Source organism: Ascaphus truei, chromosome 8 (genome assembly GCF_040206685.1).
Source record: "Ascaphus truei isolate aAscTru1 chromosome 8, aAscTru1.hap1, whole genome shotgun sequence".
Classification (NCBI taxonomy): Eukaryota; Metazoa; Chordata; class Amphibia; order Anura; family Ascaphidae; genus Ascaphus; species Ascaphus truei.
In genome coordinates, this window is record NC_134490.1 from 32,344,794 (window position 1) to 32,363,980 (window position 19,187).

The following is a 19,187-nucleotide window of genomic DNA, read 5'->3' on the forward strand; positions in this document are numbered from 1 at the left end:
GATTAGTGCAACACACAGCTGCCCCAGGCCTCGCAAAATTGAAAAGCGGACATGTAAACTCCCCATGGGTGTTGAGGCTCCGTAAACTATGTACTGTATATAGTATATTGCTTCCTCCTCCCATTTTACCTTCTCCCAGCCCCTTCTGTAATTGCCCTAAGGGCACCGAAGCTGCTGTACCTGTTCTGTGTCTCCTGGACACTTTGTAATCTCACATATTAATACTGTGCCTAGTACAAAACTGCACTCTTGCTCTCGAGGAAAATAAACATTCTCCAGAAGAGGTATTCAATGGGGGGGGGGGAGGGGGGGGAAGGAGGAGATTAACAAATCCATACTTGGTGGGAATTTAACCCTCTTTAAAGTTTCAATCACACTTAAAGTAAAGAATGAACTTAATTGTGAGAAAATGACATTACATTTCCATTTGCTTTGGGGATTGTCTTCATAATCTTATTTGTCACTCTTCTCCCCCTCCATTTTCTTGGCTAATGATGACAATGTAATTAGTTTACAGAAATCGACAAAGGAACACAGTGTTTACCAATCTCTCTGCGTATGGAGAAGGAGTGGCTCAGTGAGTAAAGACACTGACTGGCACTGCGTTTGAAGCAGGGGGAACCTGGTTCAATTCCCGGTGTCTGCTCCTTGTGACCTTGGGCAAGTCACTTTATCTCCCTGTGCCTCAGGCACCAAAAACATAGATTGTAAGCTCCACGGGGCAGGGACCTGTGCCTGCAAAATGTCTCTGTAAAGCGCTGCGTAAAACTAGCAGCGCTATACAAGAACATGCTATTATTATTATGCTACAGTTTATACACAGGTGTTTCGCAGAAGAGGTCCGGTAAAGATGGTTGTAAGCATAAATCTTGCGTCTTGCGACGGCGACAGCGACGTGACGTTGCTCCAAATCAAATACATTGACTCTGTCGCAAGTGCTTATAGTAAGCGCGATGGCGCGGCAAAAAAATTTGAAGGCGGGTCTATTAGATTTTTTTAGAGACAGTCGCCACATGTGACTATCTAAATCAATCAGAGACCTCTGCCCGCCCCCTTTCAAAACCTAATTATAACTTTCGCGGGTGACGTCATCGGTCCCGTCGCCAGCACTTTAAGCGCTGCCTAAGCTGCCAGGAGATTTAGGAGGACGGTTCAGTGACAGGAGGACATATTCTCTCCTAGACCCTCTACAATCTGGCTTCCACACTGCTCACTCCACGGAAACAGCCCTCACTAAAATAACTGACCTCCATGCTGCCAAAGACAGAGGTTGTTACACTCTGCTCATATTACTCGACCTCTCTGCAGCATTTAATAGCGTGGACCACCCTCTTATCCTTCACATTCTCCATACTCTTGGTATTCGGAACAAAGCTCTATCCTGGATCTCATCCTACCTCTCCCATCGTACTTTCAGTGTCTCTTCTGCTAACACCTCCACATCTATCGATCTCTCTGTGGGGATACCCCAGGGCTCTATACTGGGACCTCTTCTATTTTCTCTGTACACACTCTCTCTAGGTGACCTAATAACATCTTTTGGGTTTAAATATCACCTCTATGCTGACGACACACACATGTACTTTTCAACACCCGACATTACACCTGCTGTACAAACCAAAGTTTCTGAATGTCTCTCTGCTATATCATCCTGGATGGCCCTCCGCCGACTTAAACTCAACATGGCAAAAACAGAGCTCCTCACTTCCTCCCAAACCTGGCCCTACTACCTTTTTCCACATTACTGTTGGAACTACGATCATTCACCCAGTAGCCCAAGCACGCTGCCTAGGGGTCACACTCGACTCCTCTCACATTCAAAACATTTCTAAAACCTGTCGCTTTTTCCTCCGCAATATAAAAAAAATACGCCCTTTCCTCTGTTGCTCGATTGCTAAAACTCTGATTCAGGCCCTCATTCTCTCCCGTCTTGATTACTGTAACCTCCTGCTGTCCGGCCTTCCTGCCTCTCACCTGTCTCCCCTACAATCTATCCTAAACGCTGCTGCCAGAATCACTCTTTCCTAGATCTGTCTCAGCATCTCTCCCCCCTTGAAATCCCTCTCCTGGCTTCCGATCAAATCCCGGATCTCACACTCCATTCTCACTTTTAAAGGTTTACACTCTTCTGCCCCTCCTTACATCTCAGCCCTAATTTCTCGTTATGCACCATCCAGACTCTTGCATTCTTCTCAAGGATGTCTTCTTTCTACCCCCTTTTGTATCTAAAGCCCTCTCCCGCCTTAAACCTTTTTCACTGACTGCCCTACACCTCTGGAATGCCCTTCCCCTCAATACCCGATTAGCACCCTCTCTATCCACCTTTAAGACCCACCTTAAGACACACTTGCTTAAAGAAGCATATGAATAGCACTGTGGATATTACTGGACACACGATACATAAAGACATACAATACAATACATGGACACTGGGAGATACAGAAAGTGGCAATGATAAAGGATGAGGGAGCAAGAATTGTAGTAGGTAGAAGGCCATTTACTCTCTAAAGTTACCCTATGAAAGTATTCTACTATATGGAACCCTTAGGCCAGCAGTGCGCAAACTGGGGGGCGGGAACATTTGTAGGCTACACTTATAGTGCCTAAGGCTACACTTATAGTGCCTAAGGCTACACTTATAGTGCCTAAGGCTACACTTATAGTGCCGGCGACGGTCACGTCAGGCTGCGGTCGCTGGAAATATCAAATTGAAATGACTTCCAGTGATCGCGACCAAGCCGTCACATCGAGCTTGCTATAAGCGCAAGCGACGGCGGCAATGCAATTGTTTTCACGCGGCATCGCTGTCGTCGCCGGCACTATAAGCGCAGCCTTATTCTGTTATGATATTGTGGGTCCCAAGCAACCGTGGTCATCTTGCTTTTGTGTGTTGGATACCAATGTGATTTCTTTGGAGAGGGGGGCAGTTTCAAAGGACTGCTCTAAGCAATCAGCCACTGACCCCTTGCAGTATTGGTGTAGGTCAGTGACCTAAGTTCCCAATTTAACTTCCTCATGTCCAAGAAAAGCTTCTTTGCAGTGTTCATTTCCTTCCTGAATGAGTAGCCGAAACTCTCCTAGAGGAGGGAGAGAGCGTTTATCAGACCGGAAGGTACACTCATATGTGGAGGGATTTTGATTAACTTTCTCCAGAAAAGCGATGTAGGGGGCAGTGACTCTCGAGTAATTCACTTTCTACCTTTTAAATGTGACAGATTGTGATCAAATTTTAATAGACCAGTGAGTTCTTTTTATAGATAAATATTGTAGTGCACAGAGCTTTCCCAACCTCATGGGGTTCTGTATATGTGAAGACGCCCATAAGGTTGGGAAACCTGTGAGGTTGGGAAAGCTGTCCATGTAAAGAAGAACCCAGTGTGGTTGGGAAAGCTCTGTCCATGTGAAGAAGCTACAGAGCTTTCCCAACCCCACGGGGTTCTTCTTCACATGGACAGAGCTTATACACCTCTTTGCTTGGGCAGAGCTTTCCAAATCTCACTTGTCTCTTCACACTTGCACACACGATTACATCAATGAACAACTCGTGTGTTACCTTTTTATTGGAGCAAGAATCCACAAGGAATGTTCAGGAAGTGAACTGCCCATCTTCTTTTCTTCATAATCTGAGACTCTTCCAAACTAGGAGGTCATTTATATTTATACCAGGCAGCTAGAGTTTAACGTAATGAATTCCGCTCACAGAAGCCTGACATAAATAGTGTCTCTCAAAATTCAGCAGCAGGAGGAGATGACTGTGCAAAGGAGCGTGTTATCTTTTATTCTGTCTGTGTCCGAGGTGGCCTTTTTAAAAAAAAAAATTTCAGATGTTAAATTGCCCTAGGCCAGGAGTGGGCAACTCCAGTCCTCAAGGGCCACCAACATTTCAGGTTTTCAGGATACCCCTGCTTCAGCACTGGTGGCTCAATCAGTGGTTCAGTATGATTAAGACTGGAGTTGCCAACCCCTGCCCTAGACAGACCTCTTGCTGTGACTCAGTCCGGCTGGGCATGAGTGCAGTGTGGACGTACAACCGAAATCATTTCCTGACCGTTACAAAGAATGTGCTTTCTACGAGCAGTCTTTGATTCATAGACCCAAGGCCTGGAGGGAATTGAGCAGTGGAGGGGTTCTTTAGGATTTTGTGGTTCTGTTTTTTTTGCTCTGCCTGGCCCCAAATTCAATATGGCAGGAAGCCGCTTTCCAGTGTTGGAGAAGAGTCTTCATTCCCAAAGAGTGGGACTAAAATCTTCTGTGCAGTATAATTCCACGTGCTATCTCTGTAGTGGTCGGTGACAGTCTGTATAGAAATGGATCGGACCAGAAAACATTTGCTGAGAATTCCATAGAGTCCTAAAAGGAAAGACCTTCATGAGCTGAAGTTATAGGAGTATTGTAATGTTGTTGTAAATGTATTTAAGACTTACATCTTCATTCAATGATGGTTGATATCGGTGTGGATGTTTCACAAGCATTTCTGTAATCTGTATAGATTAATACATTTCTGTTACCTTTTACTTAAACCCAGTGTCTGCTAGTGTGGCTTCAATAGTTAGTGTGGAAAATATTACTTCTAACAGCTTAAAAATGCAGTTCGAGCGGCACATAACAAAAAAAAAATATATATTTTTTTGTTAATATATTTAGCATTTGATTACCTTTTATTGAAAATGAATTACCTACGTTGCCGAACGATTCGTTCTCCCGGGATCGATCAGCAAAGATCCTGCTTCCCAGGGTTCACTAAATGGGCAGTAAGGGAAAAAAGAACAGACCGCGCACAACTCGTAGTGTAATCAATTAAAATATATTGAAATAAAGTGAAGGTGGTGTTAACAGCCCCTTTTTTGTACGTGCATTTATCAGGCGATACATGAATCTCGGCACGTTATAAACTGGAGCAGTGTTCACACCGTGTGAGAACACTGCTCCAGTTGGTAACGTGCCGAAATTCATGTATTGCCTGATAACATCACCCCTTTGTACGTGCATTTATCACCACCTTCACTTTATTTCAATATATTTTAATTGATTACACTGAGTTGTGCGCGGTCTGTTCTTTTTTTCTTCTTTACTAGTCACATAGGATGTTGAGCCATCTGAAGCAGCACAGCAGCAGACTCTATTATTGTTAAGGTTTTCTCCTTATTCTAATTTCACGATTCACTTTATGATTCACTTTATGGTTGTGTATTTAGTATTCCCTGATATATCACTGTCATTATTATTTTATTTGATACACCGAGTCATCACTTATTAGTTATTTTAACTGTTATGGTTGAAGGTTAATATTATTCACTAAAATATATATAATTGGTAGCGCAGATTTTTTCACTTTTTACTTTTTTCACTAAATGGCCGCCTTTCAGTTTATATCAATCATATCAATCTTTCAGTCAGTGTAAGGCCGCGTCCATGGATAGTGCTTGCTTCCGCTCGGCACTTAGCCCCTACAGCCGCAATGAGAGCGGCTTTAGTAGGGGCTCGTCTACGCTTCCGCGCGCTTGCGGAAGCGTAGGTCTTATGAAAATTTTTCATTTTCCCGCTTGCCGGAGCGCAGGGCCGGTCATGTGAGCAGTTCGCCCAATGAGGGCGAACCAGCTCCGTGACGTCACTGGCCCGCCCGCCGACACGCCCCCGACACGCCCACGGACGGCGCGCTTTCTAAGGCCAGGGAAAGCACTCGCTTTCCCTCAGCCTCAGCGCGCCTCCGCCCGCCAGCAATAACCATGGCCGAGGCCTAATTCAGGCAGCTCCAATGTATTCTTTTATATTACAAAGGTATCATTACCTATTGTTACAGTTTGCAGCTCAAACATCTGGGAATATTGGCAACAAAGTATCACAAACATCTTGCACAGCTGGGGATGTGTGCTATAAACCTGCTATAGAAATCAAAGAATGATCAGTATATTCGAGCAGCAAAACAAGTGACATCTTATAAAGGTGTTTTTTTTTTTTTTTTTTTCCCCAATCAGTTGTGTATTATTAGATAATACTTATTAGTGCATTTAAAAAAAAAAATATTATTAAACTCTTAATGTAATTTTTAATGAGTGTTTTTTTTTTTTTTTTTTTTTTTTTTAAAGCATCCTTTTATTTCTATTGCAGGTTTTAGCACACCTAGCAAGATCTTTGCAACACTTTCCTATTTGTGATAATTTGTTGCCAATATTCCCAGCAGTTTGAGCTGCAAACTGTAACAATAGATAATGATACCATAGTAATATAAGAACACATTGTAGCTGCTGAGTACCCTGACTGAAGGATTGATTGAAACTGAAAGGCAGCCATTATGTTAGTCACAAAATCAGGATTTTTACAGATTTATAACCGGAGCACCAAACAATTGCCAGCTAAGGTATGACTGTAGAATTAGACATTGTCGCACGCTTTACATACACAACTAAAAAAATGAGAGAGAGGAGGAATGTAGTAACGCTGCTTAAAAACTCATTAAACATGGCAATAAGACACAACAGGGAAGCCACATAGTAAACCCCAGGCCGGTACTCTTGTAGGGCCCCACACTACCCGTTATTCCCCCACAACAATGGTGGAGATGACGGGATAAGTCCTTACACAGGACAGACCTTAGTACGGGGTTATAGACTTCTAATTGAGACAAATGTTCGAAGCAATTGTCTTATTTATAATTTAGATGATATCCAATTCCTACTTAATCTGTATTTTGTGTGCCCCCCCCCCCGCCCTCCTCCTTTTAACTTTAGTACCCTTCCCCATCAAACAAAAGTTAATGTATTAATGTAAACTGTTAATAGATATCTTCTATAAAAATTGTAAGATGGAAAATAATGGCATTGAGTTAATACAATTAACTATTACCTAATACTATAGGACGGATTTATTAAAAACGCACATGTAGGATATTGCCTAGACTGTTTCTCTAAGGCTATGAATGGCACATATATGACACTCTCCAAAACATAGAGTATTTAATGGTGTTTTTTTCTTTTTTTCCTAGTCTCTTGTGACTACAGGTAAATTATCCCAAAGTGTGTTTTTATTTGTTTCTGTTTGCCATAGCGGCTTTTCTGCCACCATTAAACAATCAGTGCAGAGCCAGCAAACCCACTTCAGGACATCTGTTTTGTTTTTTGGGCTCCTCCGTTTAAACGTTGGTTGCGTGCTATGTATTGTTGCGGTCAAATCTGTGTTGCATTTAAAACCTCACTTTGCCTTCCAGATGCTGAATGCAGCTCTCTGATACAACACGGCATGCCGGATCCAGGACAGGGGCAGGATGAGTTTAAAAAATGGCGCCGGCCATGAGAAAGGGTTCCACGATCTCTACATTTACCCACAACTCTCTCCAGGGAGCAACTCCTGCTGTACGGTTCCAGCCACTAAAGAGTCGTCAACCTCTGATGTCATCAGGGACGCTGTGTCTGTCCTGGGGCTGGACATCTCCAAGTGCTACGTGTTGGCAGAGGTGAAGGAGTCGGGAGGGGAGGAGTGGGTGCTTGATCTCAACGACTCGCCCGTTCAACGGGTGTTGCTGTGGCCCCGGAGAGCCCAGGGGAAGCACCAGCAGGTGGATGGCTACTACTTCCTTCTGCAGGAGAGGAACCAGGACGGGAGCATTAAATATGTTCACCTGCCTCTGGTGTCCGATGAGAAGGAGGCCCGCAGGCTGGTGGAGAGGGGCTTCCTGCCCCGGCCTCAGGAGGACTATGATGACCTGTGTAACTTGCCGAAGTTGAGGGAGTCTGCTATCTTGGGCAACCTAAAAACCCGCTTCCTGAAGCAGAAAATCTATACTTACGCAGGGAGCATCCTGATAGCCATTAATCCCTTCAAGTTCCTACCCATCTACAACCCTAAGTACGTGAAGATGTACGACAACCACCAGCTGGGGAAGCTGGAGCCCCACATCTTCGCCATCGCGGATGTGTCCTATCACACCATGCTGAAGAAGCGCATCAACCAGTGCATTGTCATCTCCGGAGAGAGCGGCTCAGGAAAGACGCAGAGCACCAACTTCCTCATACACTGCCTGACTGCGCTGAGCCAGAAGGGCAACGCCAGTGGGGTGGAGAGGACCATACTGGGCGCCGGGCCAGTTCTGGAGGTAAAGGGAGGGTTTGGGTATACCATGTCCAATTAAAGGGACAGTCCTATGTAGGATCAAAGTGTACAATGCCAGTAACATGTTTGTTGAAGGGACCTTTAACAGATATTTGATGGGCTAAAGATGCGAAGGGTCTTTAATGGCCCATTTAAGGAGTCCGTGCCTCCTGGGACCAAACTAGTAATAGCATTAACATATTTACATCACATCTGGGGGATTTACTTTTTTTGTACTAAAATCTGCCACCCATACGTAAAGTTTATTTGTAAACGTGGTGAGCTGAAACTTGTGAGGGGTTTCCTTTCCTCTGGCTCTTTCCTTTTTGTCTGTCCCTGTGTGCAACAAGCGTTTAAACGGGTAAAGCCCTGTCTCTCCCTCACCCTTTGTTATTGGCTCTCTGATGAGGATGCGTGGGCCAAGGGTACATCAAACACTTTACTGATAAACTCGCAAAGGACCCCTGAGAAATGCATTTGTAATTAATTTCCAAAGGAGCAAAATATTTGCTTTTAGCGTGGTTAGATTTAATTTCAGGAAGACACTGCTATTCTTTAGGAAAGTTTGTTTTATCAGCCATTGGCCCCTTTTTAAGGCCTCAAGCTGTCTTTGAATGATCTAAAAATATTTTCCTTTATGAAATCTTATTATTATTTTATTTATATTGCTTCAACGCGCTCCGCAGCACAGGAGTGAGTGAGCGACAATACCAAGCAGATTCATTTCAATGCTAGTTAACCCTAAAGGTCAAGGGTGCTCAACTCCAGTCCTCAAGCTGCCGAACAGGTCAGGTTTTCAGGATATCCCTGCTTCAGCACAGGTGGCTCAATCAGGCTGTCGATTGAGCCACCTGTGCTGAAGCTGGGATATCCTGAAAACCTGACCTGTTTGGGGGGAGGGGTGGGCTTGTGGACTGGATTTGAGCACCCTGGCACTAGGTCACTGCTCCAAGAGAGTCTCCTTTTTCATCCTAATCACACATTTTGTTGTGATATTCCACTGGAGCATTCAATAGTGGGGAAATATCAATATCAGATCATTTTACCTGGGTCTCTTGAATATGGCAGCCATTTCGATATTTCTTACAATTGGCATACAACACACGTAATCTAGAAGAACATAATACATTGGATTCATTCTGATTTATGAGAGGCTAGCTAATTAGATTTGTTTACGTTAGCAATGAGCATCTAAGAGGGGATATCAAAAGAACTATTCATCCCACGGGCAGTACAAAGGACTCGGGGGTCATCCCTTAAGGTTGGAGGAAAGTAGATTTCACCAGCAACAAATGAAAGGGTTCTTTACAGTAAGAGCAGTTACAATGTGGAATTTATAACCCATGGAGACTGTGATGGCAGATACAATAGATACCTTCAAAAAAAGGTTGGACATCTTTTTAGAAAGGAAAGGTATGCAGGGATATACCAAATAAGTAACCATGGGAAGGATGTTTATCCAGGGAGTAATTGGAATATTTGGAGTCGGGAAGGAATTTATTTCCCCCCCATGGAGCTATCATTGGATGATGATATGTCACTGGGGTTTCTTTGTTTGCCTTCCTATGGATCAAAATACTGCAAGTACAAATACTGTATAGGCTAAGTATCTGTTGTCTAAATTTAGCATCAGTTGAACTTGATGGACGCAAGTCTTTTTTTCAACCCGGTGTAACGTGTCACAAATTGAGACACTCTAAACATGCTTGTATATATTTTGTGTACACCTTTTCTATTATGGGTATATATTTATACATGTATGTGTACAGATTTACACCCGCGTGCATTTACTCCCGCTATATTGCAAGCCATCCACATGAAGGGCTGTGTACAGAAGTGTTCTCTTGGTTATGATGCTTTGCTGACCTCAGCACCTCGCCCCTCTGCAGCCGGAACCTCTCCTGAGCCAATCGCTTCTCTGTGGCTTTTCCTTCCCGTTTCTCTCTGTTAGAAACATTAACTCGTTCTGACTGAGTTACTGCCACCCCCCCCCCCCCCCCAGCCTGGCAGCAAAGAGGTTAATCCTATAATACTTCCAATGTCATGAGAAGGGGTTAACTATGCAATTAAATCTATATCATCTATACACACTAGCGCGCACACACTGATGCACATTAACCTGCGCACACAGTGATGGACACTGACACGTGTATATACATATATTATACACATGCCCCCACATTAACAAATATACACACACGGTCAGAATGCATGTGTCAGCGTATTCATTTGTAAATGCGTAGCGGTGTGTAGATTGACACACTGACACAAAAACTGACACACACACACCGATGCACATTAACAAATGAACACACCGACACACATATACACACACTGATATACAATAACAAAGGGTCGTGCTGAATATATACATACACACAGACCCACATTCCCATGTGCTGATTCTTGGTGTAATAATACCCACCGTTAAAACAAGCCCAAGGTAAAGATGCCTCTCCCCTTGTGATGTTACAAGAGGGCACAGAGCACCAATACTATTTCTCTATTACAAGCCCAAGGTAAAGATGCCTCTCCCCTTGTGATGTTACAAGAGGGCACAGAGCACCAATACTATTTCTCTATTACAAGCCCAAGAACACAGGATTTCTGTTATAGCGGTACTATACATGTAGTATACACACTTTAACAACGGGATTCAGTTTTCTCCTCCTTGCCCTACGCTGCCAGAGGGGCCCTGAGCTAGGCGGTTGACAAAACAAGGCTGGACCACTACTTTTTATTTGTTAGACAAAAAGTCGTTTCTTCAATGCAGAAAGAATGGTGTTGAGAGGGCTTGAAACGAACGAACGTGGCAGTGTTCGCATTTAAGAAGGGTGTATACAGAATGCTGTATATCTTCCCCAGGGCAAGACACTGTGTCCCCAGCATCTGCCAAGTTGCAGTGGTGAGGGAGGGATTTACCCAGCACTTTCAGAGACGTCACATTACGGAAAACTTGGCAGAGGGATGAGTTTCTCCTACAACGTTTTTGTTTTTCTATCCGCCTTTTTCGTTCCCTTTTATTTAAACACTTTGCAGATTTGTGTATGAGAACTGATGCCTCTGCCTATTGGTGCCTTTTAAAATGTTTTCATTTTGAAATGCGGTTTGCAAGGCCCAGTTTGAGGATGCTCCCTCTGGGTTGCGGAAGCCTAGAGCGTGATGTGCGGAAGCAGACGGGCCGAGATAAGCGACCGCCTGCTCCTTCCCTGCTCGCACGGTGCATCGTGAGGACTAAGGGACTGCCTGCTTCTTCCTCGCACGGTGCATCGTGGGGGATTAAGGGACCGTCTGCTGCTTACTCGCACGGTGCATCGTGGGGGATTAAGGGACCGCCTGCTCCTTCCTCGCACTATTCATCGTGGGGGATTAAGGGACCGCCTGCTCGTTCCTCCCTCGGTGCATCATGGGGGATTAAGGGACTGCCTGCTTCTTTCTCACATGGTGCATCGTGGGGGATTAAGGGACCGTCTGCGTCTTCCCTGCTTGTATGGTGCATCGTGGGGGATTAAGGAACCGCTTGCTTCTTTCTCACACCGTTCATTGTGGGGGATTAAGGGACCGCCTGCTCCTTCCTGTAACGGTGCATCGTGGGGGATTAAGGGACCGCCTGCTTCTTCCTCACACGGTGCATCGTGGGGGATTAAGGGACCGTCTGCTTCTTCCTCACACGGTGCATTGTGGTGGTAAACTAACAAGGAACCTATTTCCAGCATAAGCATTTGTCACGTACAACACACCTGTGAGCACGTGACCTGCAATACTCCACTCTCAAGTGGTCCCACTTTTCACCTCCGCAAAGGTCCCTCAAATGGACAATATCTCCCCTAAATCCGTCCCCATATATCATCTGTCACCAACAGCACACAAGTGAGCACGTGACTTAGATATACAATGCTAAACCTGACGTGTCTGTAATCATTATATGCTAGTCGGTGCCACGGATACACGTTATTCTTGGCATGTTCCGCAGATGACATCACATGATATTCTAATTTTTAATAAAGTCCTTCAATGAGGACATAACCTGTGGGTCACTTCTCTCTAGAATGTACCAGTGATTATTCACACACTGTGAGGTTGCTTTGAGGCTTGTAAGAGTCACCTCTGCTTAATGTTTACACCCCTCTAACCAACACATGTCACTTCTAGTGGGCCATCCAGGATAGGCCTCCCTCCCAATTAAGTTCTGTTTGAAGCGCAGCACCCATCCATGACGAGCCTGGACCTGTCATAAACCCAATACACTGTATTTTCAAACCCAAGTTGTACCTTTTTTAACCCCTGAAGCACCAGATGACTTAAAATACATATCTCATGATATCATGACAACATCAGATGGAGAAATCCAGCGTTAACCCCTGACTGCCAGATCAATATGTTGCAGGTCTCTGGCAACCATGGGGTTAAATAAGTGAAAATAATTTGGGAGATCTAAATGTCGCGTATGGCACACCTGTGAGCACGTGATCTGCATACGTGACAAGGGTTAATACATAGCTTGCAAACTGTCCCACTTTTCACCTTTGCAAAGGTCCCTCAAATGGACAATATTTCCCCTAAATCCGTCCCGATATACCATCTGTCACGAACAGTACACAAGTGGGCACGTGATTTGGATATACAACCAGGGTTAATACACACGGCTACTCTAGCCAACTCGCCTTTCTCCTTCAAGGTACTTTCAATGAGTTAATATTATCCCCTTACTCAATTGCAATCATATCTATATGCTTCCACCACCTGAAAAAATATGCAAATAAACTATGTAAATTAATATATCTGCCAGGGTCTCCGGTCCCTGTAAATTATAGAATTAGCAGGTGTGCGCCAAGCACACGCATTATAAATGAAACTTCTGTTTGTTTTGACACTCAAAAGTGTTTCATGCTATAAATATCATTAACATGAAAGTACAATTTGATTGATAAAATACAGTGAAGTTTGATTTGTGAAGGCGCGTGTTCGGCACATACTCCTTATATTTGTGTGTGTGTGTGTGGTCATACCAAACAGGGCTGTAGACTGTTTGTTTTTCTGGGGCCCAGGACAATAGTTTCCATTGCGTCCCCACCCCCAGTGTCGGTGGCCTTTGCGAGACTCCCCCTCTATCTCTCACACCCCCATCTCTCCCCCTCACCCACACACATAATACTTCCCCTTCACATCACACACAATCCCCCTTGCACATCACACCTCCCACCTCCCCTTGTACCTCACATCACCCTCTCCCCCCCCCTGTACCTCACATCACTCTCCTCCCCCCCGTACCTCACATCACCCTCTTCCCCCCCCCGTACCTCACATTACCATCTCCCCCCTACACCTCACATCACCTCTCCCCCCTTGTACCTCAATCACCTCCCCTTCCCCCCTGCAAATCACATCACTCTCTCCCCTCCCCCCCTGCACCTCACATCACCCTCTCTTCCCCTCCCCTGCACCTCACATCAATCAACCCCCTCAATGCAAATCACGCACGCACCTTCTGAACCCTGCCTCTGAACTTTCGGCGCAGGGATGGGGCCTACACAGGAGGTCGCCCGCAACTGCAGCAGAGAGGCCTGCTACTTGGGGGGGGGGGGGGAGGGGTGTGTGGTGTGGGTGGGTGGATGGGTGGGTGTGGGGGTGTCGGAATACAATACAATTCAGAATTTTCGTGAACATTTTAAGTTTTTTCCCCCCGATCAGATTTTTCTGGATGCCACTGCCATGAAAGAAGTTTCACTTCAAAGAAGTATGCACTTAACACACAATCTGTTGAAGCAAAATGTGTCCGAAAATTAAAATTCTCTCTTCAGAGCGTACAAGTGTTCATTCAGACCCCAAAGAATCACGTATTAGACGTTTTAATATATATATACAAACACAGTGTTTAGATTATAAAAAAAGGAATACAATTACAGTAAATGCTGGACAGTTTCTTAAAATAACAGGATAAAACATAAAATAGAAATCCCTATACCGTACATTACCATACAGTATGTCATAGGTTTTTTCCCAGAGAGGTCACTGGCATAGTAATTATGAGGAATTGCGTGTTTGCTCCAAAACACACCCCTGTTGAAATCTGATTTTCATAATACTTTGCTCAGACTTAAGTACGATTTTCCCCCAATTGAAACAACATAAACCCACCCCTGTCATAAATCAACTGAGATTAACAGTTTTATGACAGAGTTAAAAAAAAAAAAACTTCTACAAAAACATTTAAACTTTCCCTGGGTATATAAACACACTCATAACTTCCCTTTTGTGGTAGTGACTGAAAGCCCTTAGCACAGGGGTGGCCAACTTCAGTCCTCAAAGGCCACCAACAGGTCGGGTTTTAAGGAGATCCCTGCTTCAGCACAGGTGGCTCCTCTGCTGAACCTAGGATATCCTTAAAACCTGACCTTTTTGGGTGTCTTGAGGACTGGAGTTGGGCACCCCTGCCATAGCAAGATAACATACCTACCAGTTTTACGGGATGTCAGCATTTAAGAGCACTATAGCAGCTCTGCAGCCCCCTGCCTGAGAACTGAGAATTTCTGCGTCCGTGACCCAGGCCGTTATGAACCGGTCTGTATATAGCAGCTCTGCAGCCCCCTGCCTGAGAACGGAGAATTTCTGCGTCCGTGACCCAGGCCGTTATGAACCGGTCTGTATATAGCAGCTCTGCAGCCCCCTGCCTGAGAACGGAGAATTTCTGCGTCCGTGACCCAGGCCGTTATGAACCGGTCTGTATAAAATGTGTCTGGGTTTTAAAGGTCCCAGAGGAAATATATTTACCTAAAACACAAGTACTCTGTGATTTTCGCAGCTAAGCCTAGAATAAAAAAAGGGGCAAGTAACTGCTATTTGTTACATAAGGAAAGGAAAACTATTTTATAAGCATAAACGCCTCTCTCTTTTTTTTGATTCTCCCCTCCCCCCATGCTGGGCCGGTCACACCCATGATGCATTACATCAAACCCGTCCCATTCCTGGGTAAAATTCCAATTACAGAGTCTCAAACAGTGTGCAAAACCACAGGCCAATTCAGCAAAAAATAGCAACAGTGCTTCCTCTATGGGAGGCGCGCCATGTCTCTGTGTTAACCCCCCTGGTGCCGGAGAGTCCAACAGCTCATCGCAACTACCTGGCAGGTCCCCTCTAGCAGCGAAAGAGTTCAGATGAGGCAAATTTCCCCTCTACCCCCCACCTCCCCCCCAAGCTTCAAAGAGTTGAATATAACTGGAGTCTCTCCAGAGCTAGTAACTGACCAGTCCGTGCAATTTAATTTCCACTTCCTGTATCCATGAAAAGCAGACAGCTAATTATGTCTGTTTCCTTATGTCATTAGGACTTGCTGCAGCTGCCTCCGCTCATGGGCTCAGGATGGCTTGAAAGGGTCAGTCCCTCCCGCGATCAGTGTGGGCCAATGACCAGTTAAATGGGTTAAACCTGCAAACATATGCTTTGGAGGGATTTTGTAACCTTTATCTTCTAATCTTTTGGTGGTGTCAATCCCAGCACTCGCATGAATTGTTACAAATGATGGTGTTGATGTATAAGCAGATAAACATCAGGGACCCTGTATGAATTTTGGCTCCCTGTAACAACTCCTATTGCCGAAAATAATCGCTCCCTATAACCTCTTATTACTCCATATAACCGCTTCCTATAACTCCTCCTATTGCCCCATGTAACTGCTCACATTGCCCCATATAACCGCACCTTATAAATCCCTCTTGTTAATACGCTGCTCCAGTTTTTACTCCAACTGCTTTGACAAGGGCCCCTTTAAACGTAAATGAATGTGAATCCCCAAATCATTCATTTCCTCCTACATTTTGGTTTGTCTTATTGAAGTAACTAAATGTTGAGGTCTGTGTCGTCTGTGTCTTCTGTGTCTGTGTGTTACTTTCCAATGGACCAAAATTACAAGAGACTTGAGACATGGCATGCTGCTGCTGCTGTTTTTATGGGGTTCTTACTCTGTCAGGGGTGAAGCATACCCATTTAATATCTGCAACATATAAAGGTGTTTTTTTTGTTTTTTTCTAAAATTGTTTCGCCAGGAAGTAATACATTGAGGTACCTCTCACTTTTCAAGAAATGTCCTGGGCACATGGTTATGATGACAATACGTGGTTTACATTAAATGAACAGAGGTTATACATTCAATGTACAGACATTTCACGGACCGTTAGAGAGAATATGTTCTGGGCGTATGTAACTGTTACAGACCAGATAAAAGTGTGAGATTGCTGAAGTCTTGAAAGAACTTGGATTGGTGGCGGCTTTGAGTCTCTGGCAGGATGTTCCAGACATGAGGTGCAGGGTAACAGGAGGAGCGGGCGGATTCCTTGTTGAACCTTGGGACAGTGAACAGCCTTCTGCAGTCAGATCTCTGGTGGGAAGAGCTGCGTGTGGTAGTTGGGGTGAGGAACGTGTTCAGAAAGTATTTGAAGGCAAGACAGGAAAAATGTACTTTGCGCCTGGATTTGAGTGATAGCCAATCTAGGTAATGGAGCATTGTGCAGTGATATGTAGTAGTTACATTGTAGTACAAAGCGGTATATCGAGTTGTAGAGGGTGTCTAGTTTGGTGGGTCTGTGAGTGTACAGATCAGTGTATATATTGGTGTGTAAACAAGAGGAAAAAAAGTATCCCACAAGTAGCACTCTGGTATTCAAAAAAATATAAATGTATTCATCACAAGAAGTAAAATAGTCTCTCAAACCCTCACATATCAAAAAACCTTGCTAAACACCCCATAGACCGAGGACCCGCTGCGCGCCACCAGCCCCTTACCTGCAATCTGTTGGTCCCTGCTGCCTCCTCCCTCCGTGGCTCCCTACGTGCTGTGATGCGTCAGCCGGCCAGCGCCACCAGAAGGTGGTGTTCTGAAGCATTGACGCGTCACGTGGTGCGCGAGTGTGCCAATGAGGCGGGAAGGAGTTCGGGAGGTGGCGTGTGTGTGTCTGTCTGTGTCTGCCGACAGGGGTGCGGCTGAACGAACGGATCCTCCGCTCAAACCATGCTCCCTACAGACCGCAGGTAGCGGTCAATTGCCTCTCAGCGCGCCGCCTGCATGCAGTGCGTGCGTGCTGACAGAGGCAGCTGGGCCTCGGCCAAAGGTGTAGTAAACCAGGTAACAGTGACTTGGTTAATGCACATATAACACCTGCATTTCAATGTGTAGAAATTGGTGTGTCTGTGTTGGAATCAATACATGTTACTGTGTGACTCAGTGTGTGTTTTTATGTTGCGGATAAAGAGTATCAGGTGGCCAGCAGCTATAAGTGGCAGACTGCACCCCTGGCCTACCAAAGCCACTGGCAACGCATTACTCTGCATATACCACTGTGCATCTTGTGTTACATAGTTACATAGTAGATGAAGTTGAGAAAAGACCTACGTCCATCAAATTCAACCTATGCTAAATTTAGATGACAGATACTTTATCCTATATCCGTACTTACAGCATATTGATCCAGAGGAAGTCAAACAAAAAAAACCCCAGTGACACATCATCCAATGATATCTCATAAGGGGAAAAATAAATTCCTTCCTGACTCCAAATATTGTATTACCTCTCTCCTCTTTGTATCGCACTGAGGAGGTATATGCAGTGTCCTATAGGCCTGCCAGTCCTTCTCTAGGGCTACATGGCTTTGGGAGAGAAGGGGTTTGCCAGTGTTTCCTGTGACCTCATGGCCCTGACTCTGATCCCAGTCAGGATTTCTCCTGCCAGGCTCTCTGCATCATAACCAGAAAACTGGCGTTTCTTCACCATCTGAGAGCCATCTGCTGAAAAAGCATCACAGTTTTCTATAGCACACAGAGCTCTTGCTTTTTCTCATGATTTATTGAAGTTGCAATAAAGCGAGCACTCCAGCCATGTGACACTTTATTTAATGTTCTCGAAAAAATATGAAATATTGTGCATTCTGTGATATTTTTCGTCTTCACACGCGGTTAATTAGGGACCTAAATTTGCATTGTTTCATGAAGGGTTAGTCAAGTGCTCGTTCCTGAGGAAAGAAAGCAGTGAAAATGCCAAGATTGCAGTGATTGCGGCCAAGATTTATAAAATGTTTTTTTATACAATAAAAAAAAGCCTAGTGTTTCCATGCAAGTTTCTCTAAAACAATAATTCCCAACCTTTTTTACACTGTGCATCCCGGCCATAGAAAATATTTGTTCTGCAAACACCTAATAAATCTTATTGCCTACTTAACAGACTATAGCTAACAAAAATGTGTGACCGATCCTAGGCAGTATAGTGTCCTGAGCTCGTGGGGGGAACACGCACTTAATAAAGGCCTCAAACTGCCCCTCCGTGTGTTCAGACAGCATGTGTGGTATAGCTGTCAATTACTGCGGGAGCTTCCAAAGTCACGCCCCACAAAGTTCTTCTGCTGTGGGGAGTAACACTGAGCTCATGCTGTGATTGACATCTATACCACAGATTCCAAGTTGCAATTTGGGGCCTTACGGAGTGCACAGTCCCCACACAGGCTTAAGAACCCATTACATATCCCAAGCCTGGGATCCGCCATTACATATTTTCTTGGACGAACCCCATGTTGGGAATCGCTGCAAAAAACCTGCAATACAAACACACACAATATATTGCAGAGCTGTGCAAGACGTTTGCAAACATATAACTGAAGACGTAAGAAAATGCTGCTGTGATATCGTGAAGAAGATCATTGAGGATAACAAAAGCTTACAGACAAAGCAACGACTTATGGTGGGGAAGAAGGAAATTATCGTACTCAAACAAGACGATGGATCAACCATAAGAGACACTGCACTTATGGAGTGGACTTCTTCACGGAATTGTACACGAACACAGATAACACACGGCATAATCCAGCAGCGGCCAAGCGAAAAGAAATCACCAATCAGGTACCATGCGTCTTTCCAGAAGTGACAAAAGCAATAAAGTCCATGAAGAATGGGAAGGCTCCTGGGGAAAGGTGGAATTACACCTGAAATCTTGAAAGAACCTGGGGCGGGAAAGTAGAAAAAGAATCATCGCAAGACTATACGTGCTGCTTGAAGAACAGGACGATTCAAGAACAATGGAGCAATACCATAGTTGTCGTCATCCACAAGAATGGAGACAA

General features: G+C 44.7%; 1 protein-coding gene across 6 annotated transcripts in view; it reads left to right on the forward strand.

Moving 5' to 3' along the window:
• MYO9B (myosin IXB) overlaps window positions 1-19,187 on the forward strand; it is an 84,191-nt gene that overhangs the window by 19,984 nt on the left and 45,020 nt on the right. For all 6 annotated transcript variants that reach the window (XM_075611236.1, XM_075611237.1, XM_075611232.1 and 3 more), the window contains exon 2: window positions 7,205-8,089. In XM_075611236.1, the coding sequence (XP_075467351.1) occupies window positions 7,262-8,089 (828 nt within the window). In that variant the 5' untranslated portion in view covers window positions 7,205-7,261. The remainder of the gene's footprint in view (window positions 1-7,204; window positions 8,090-19,187) is intronic.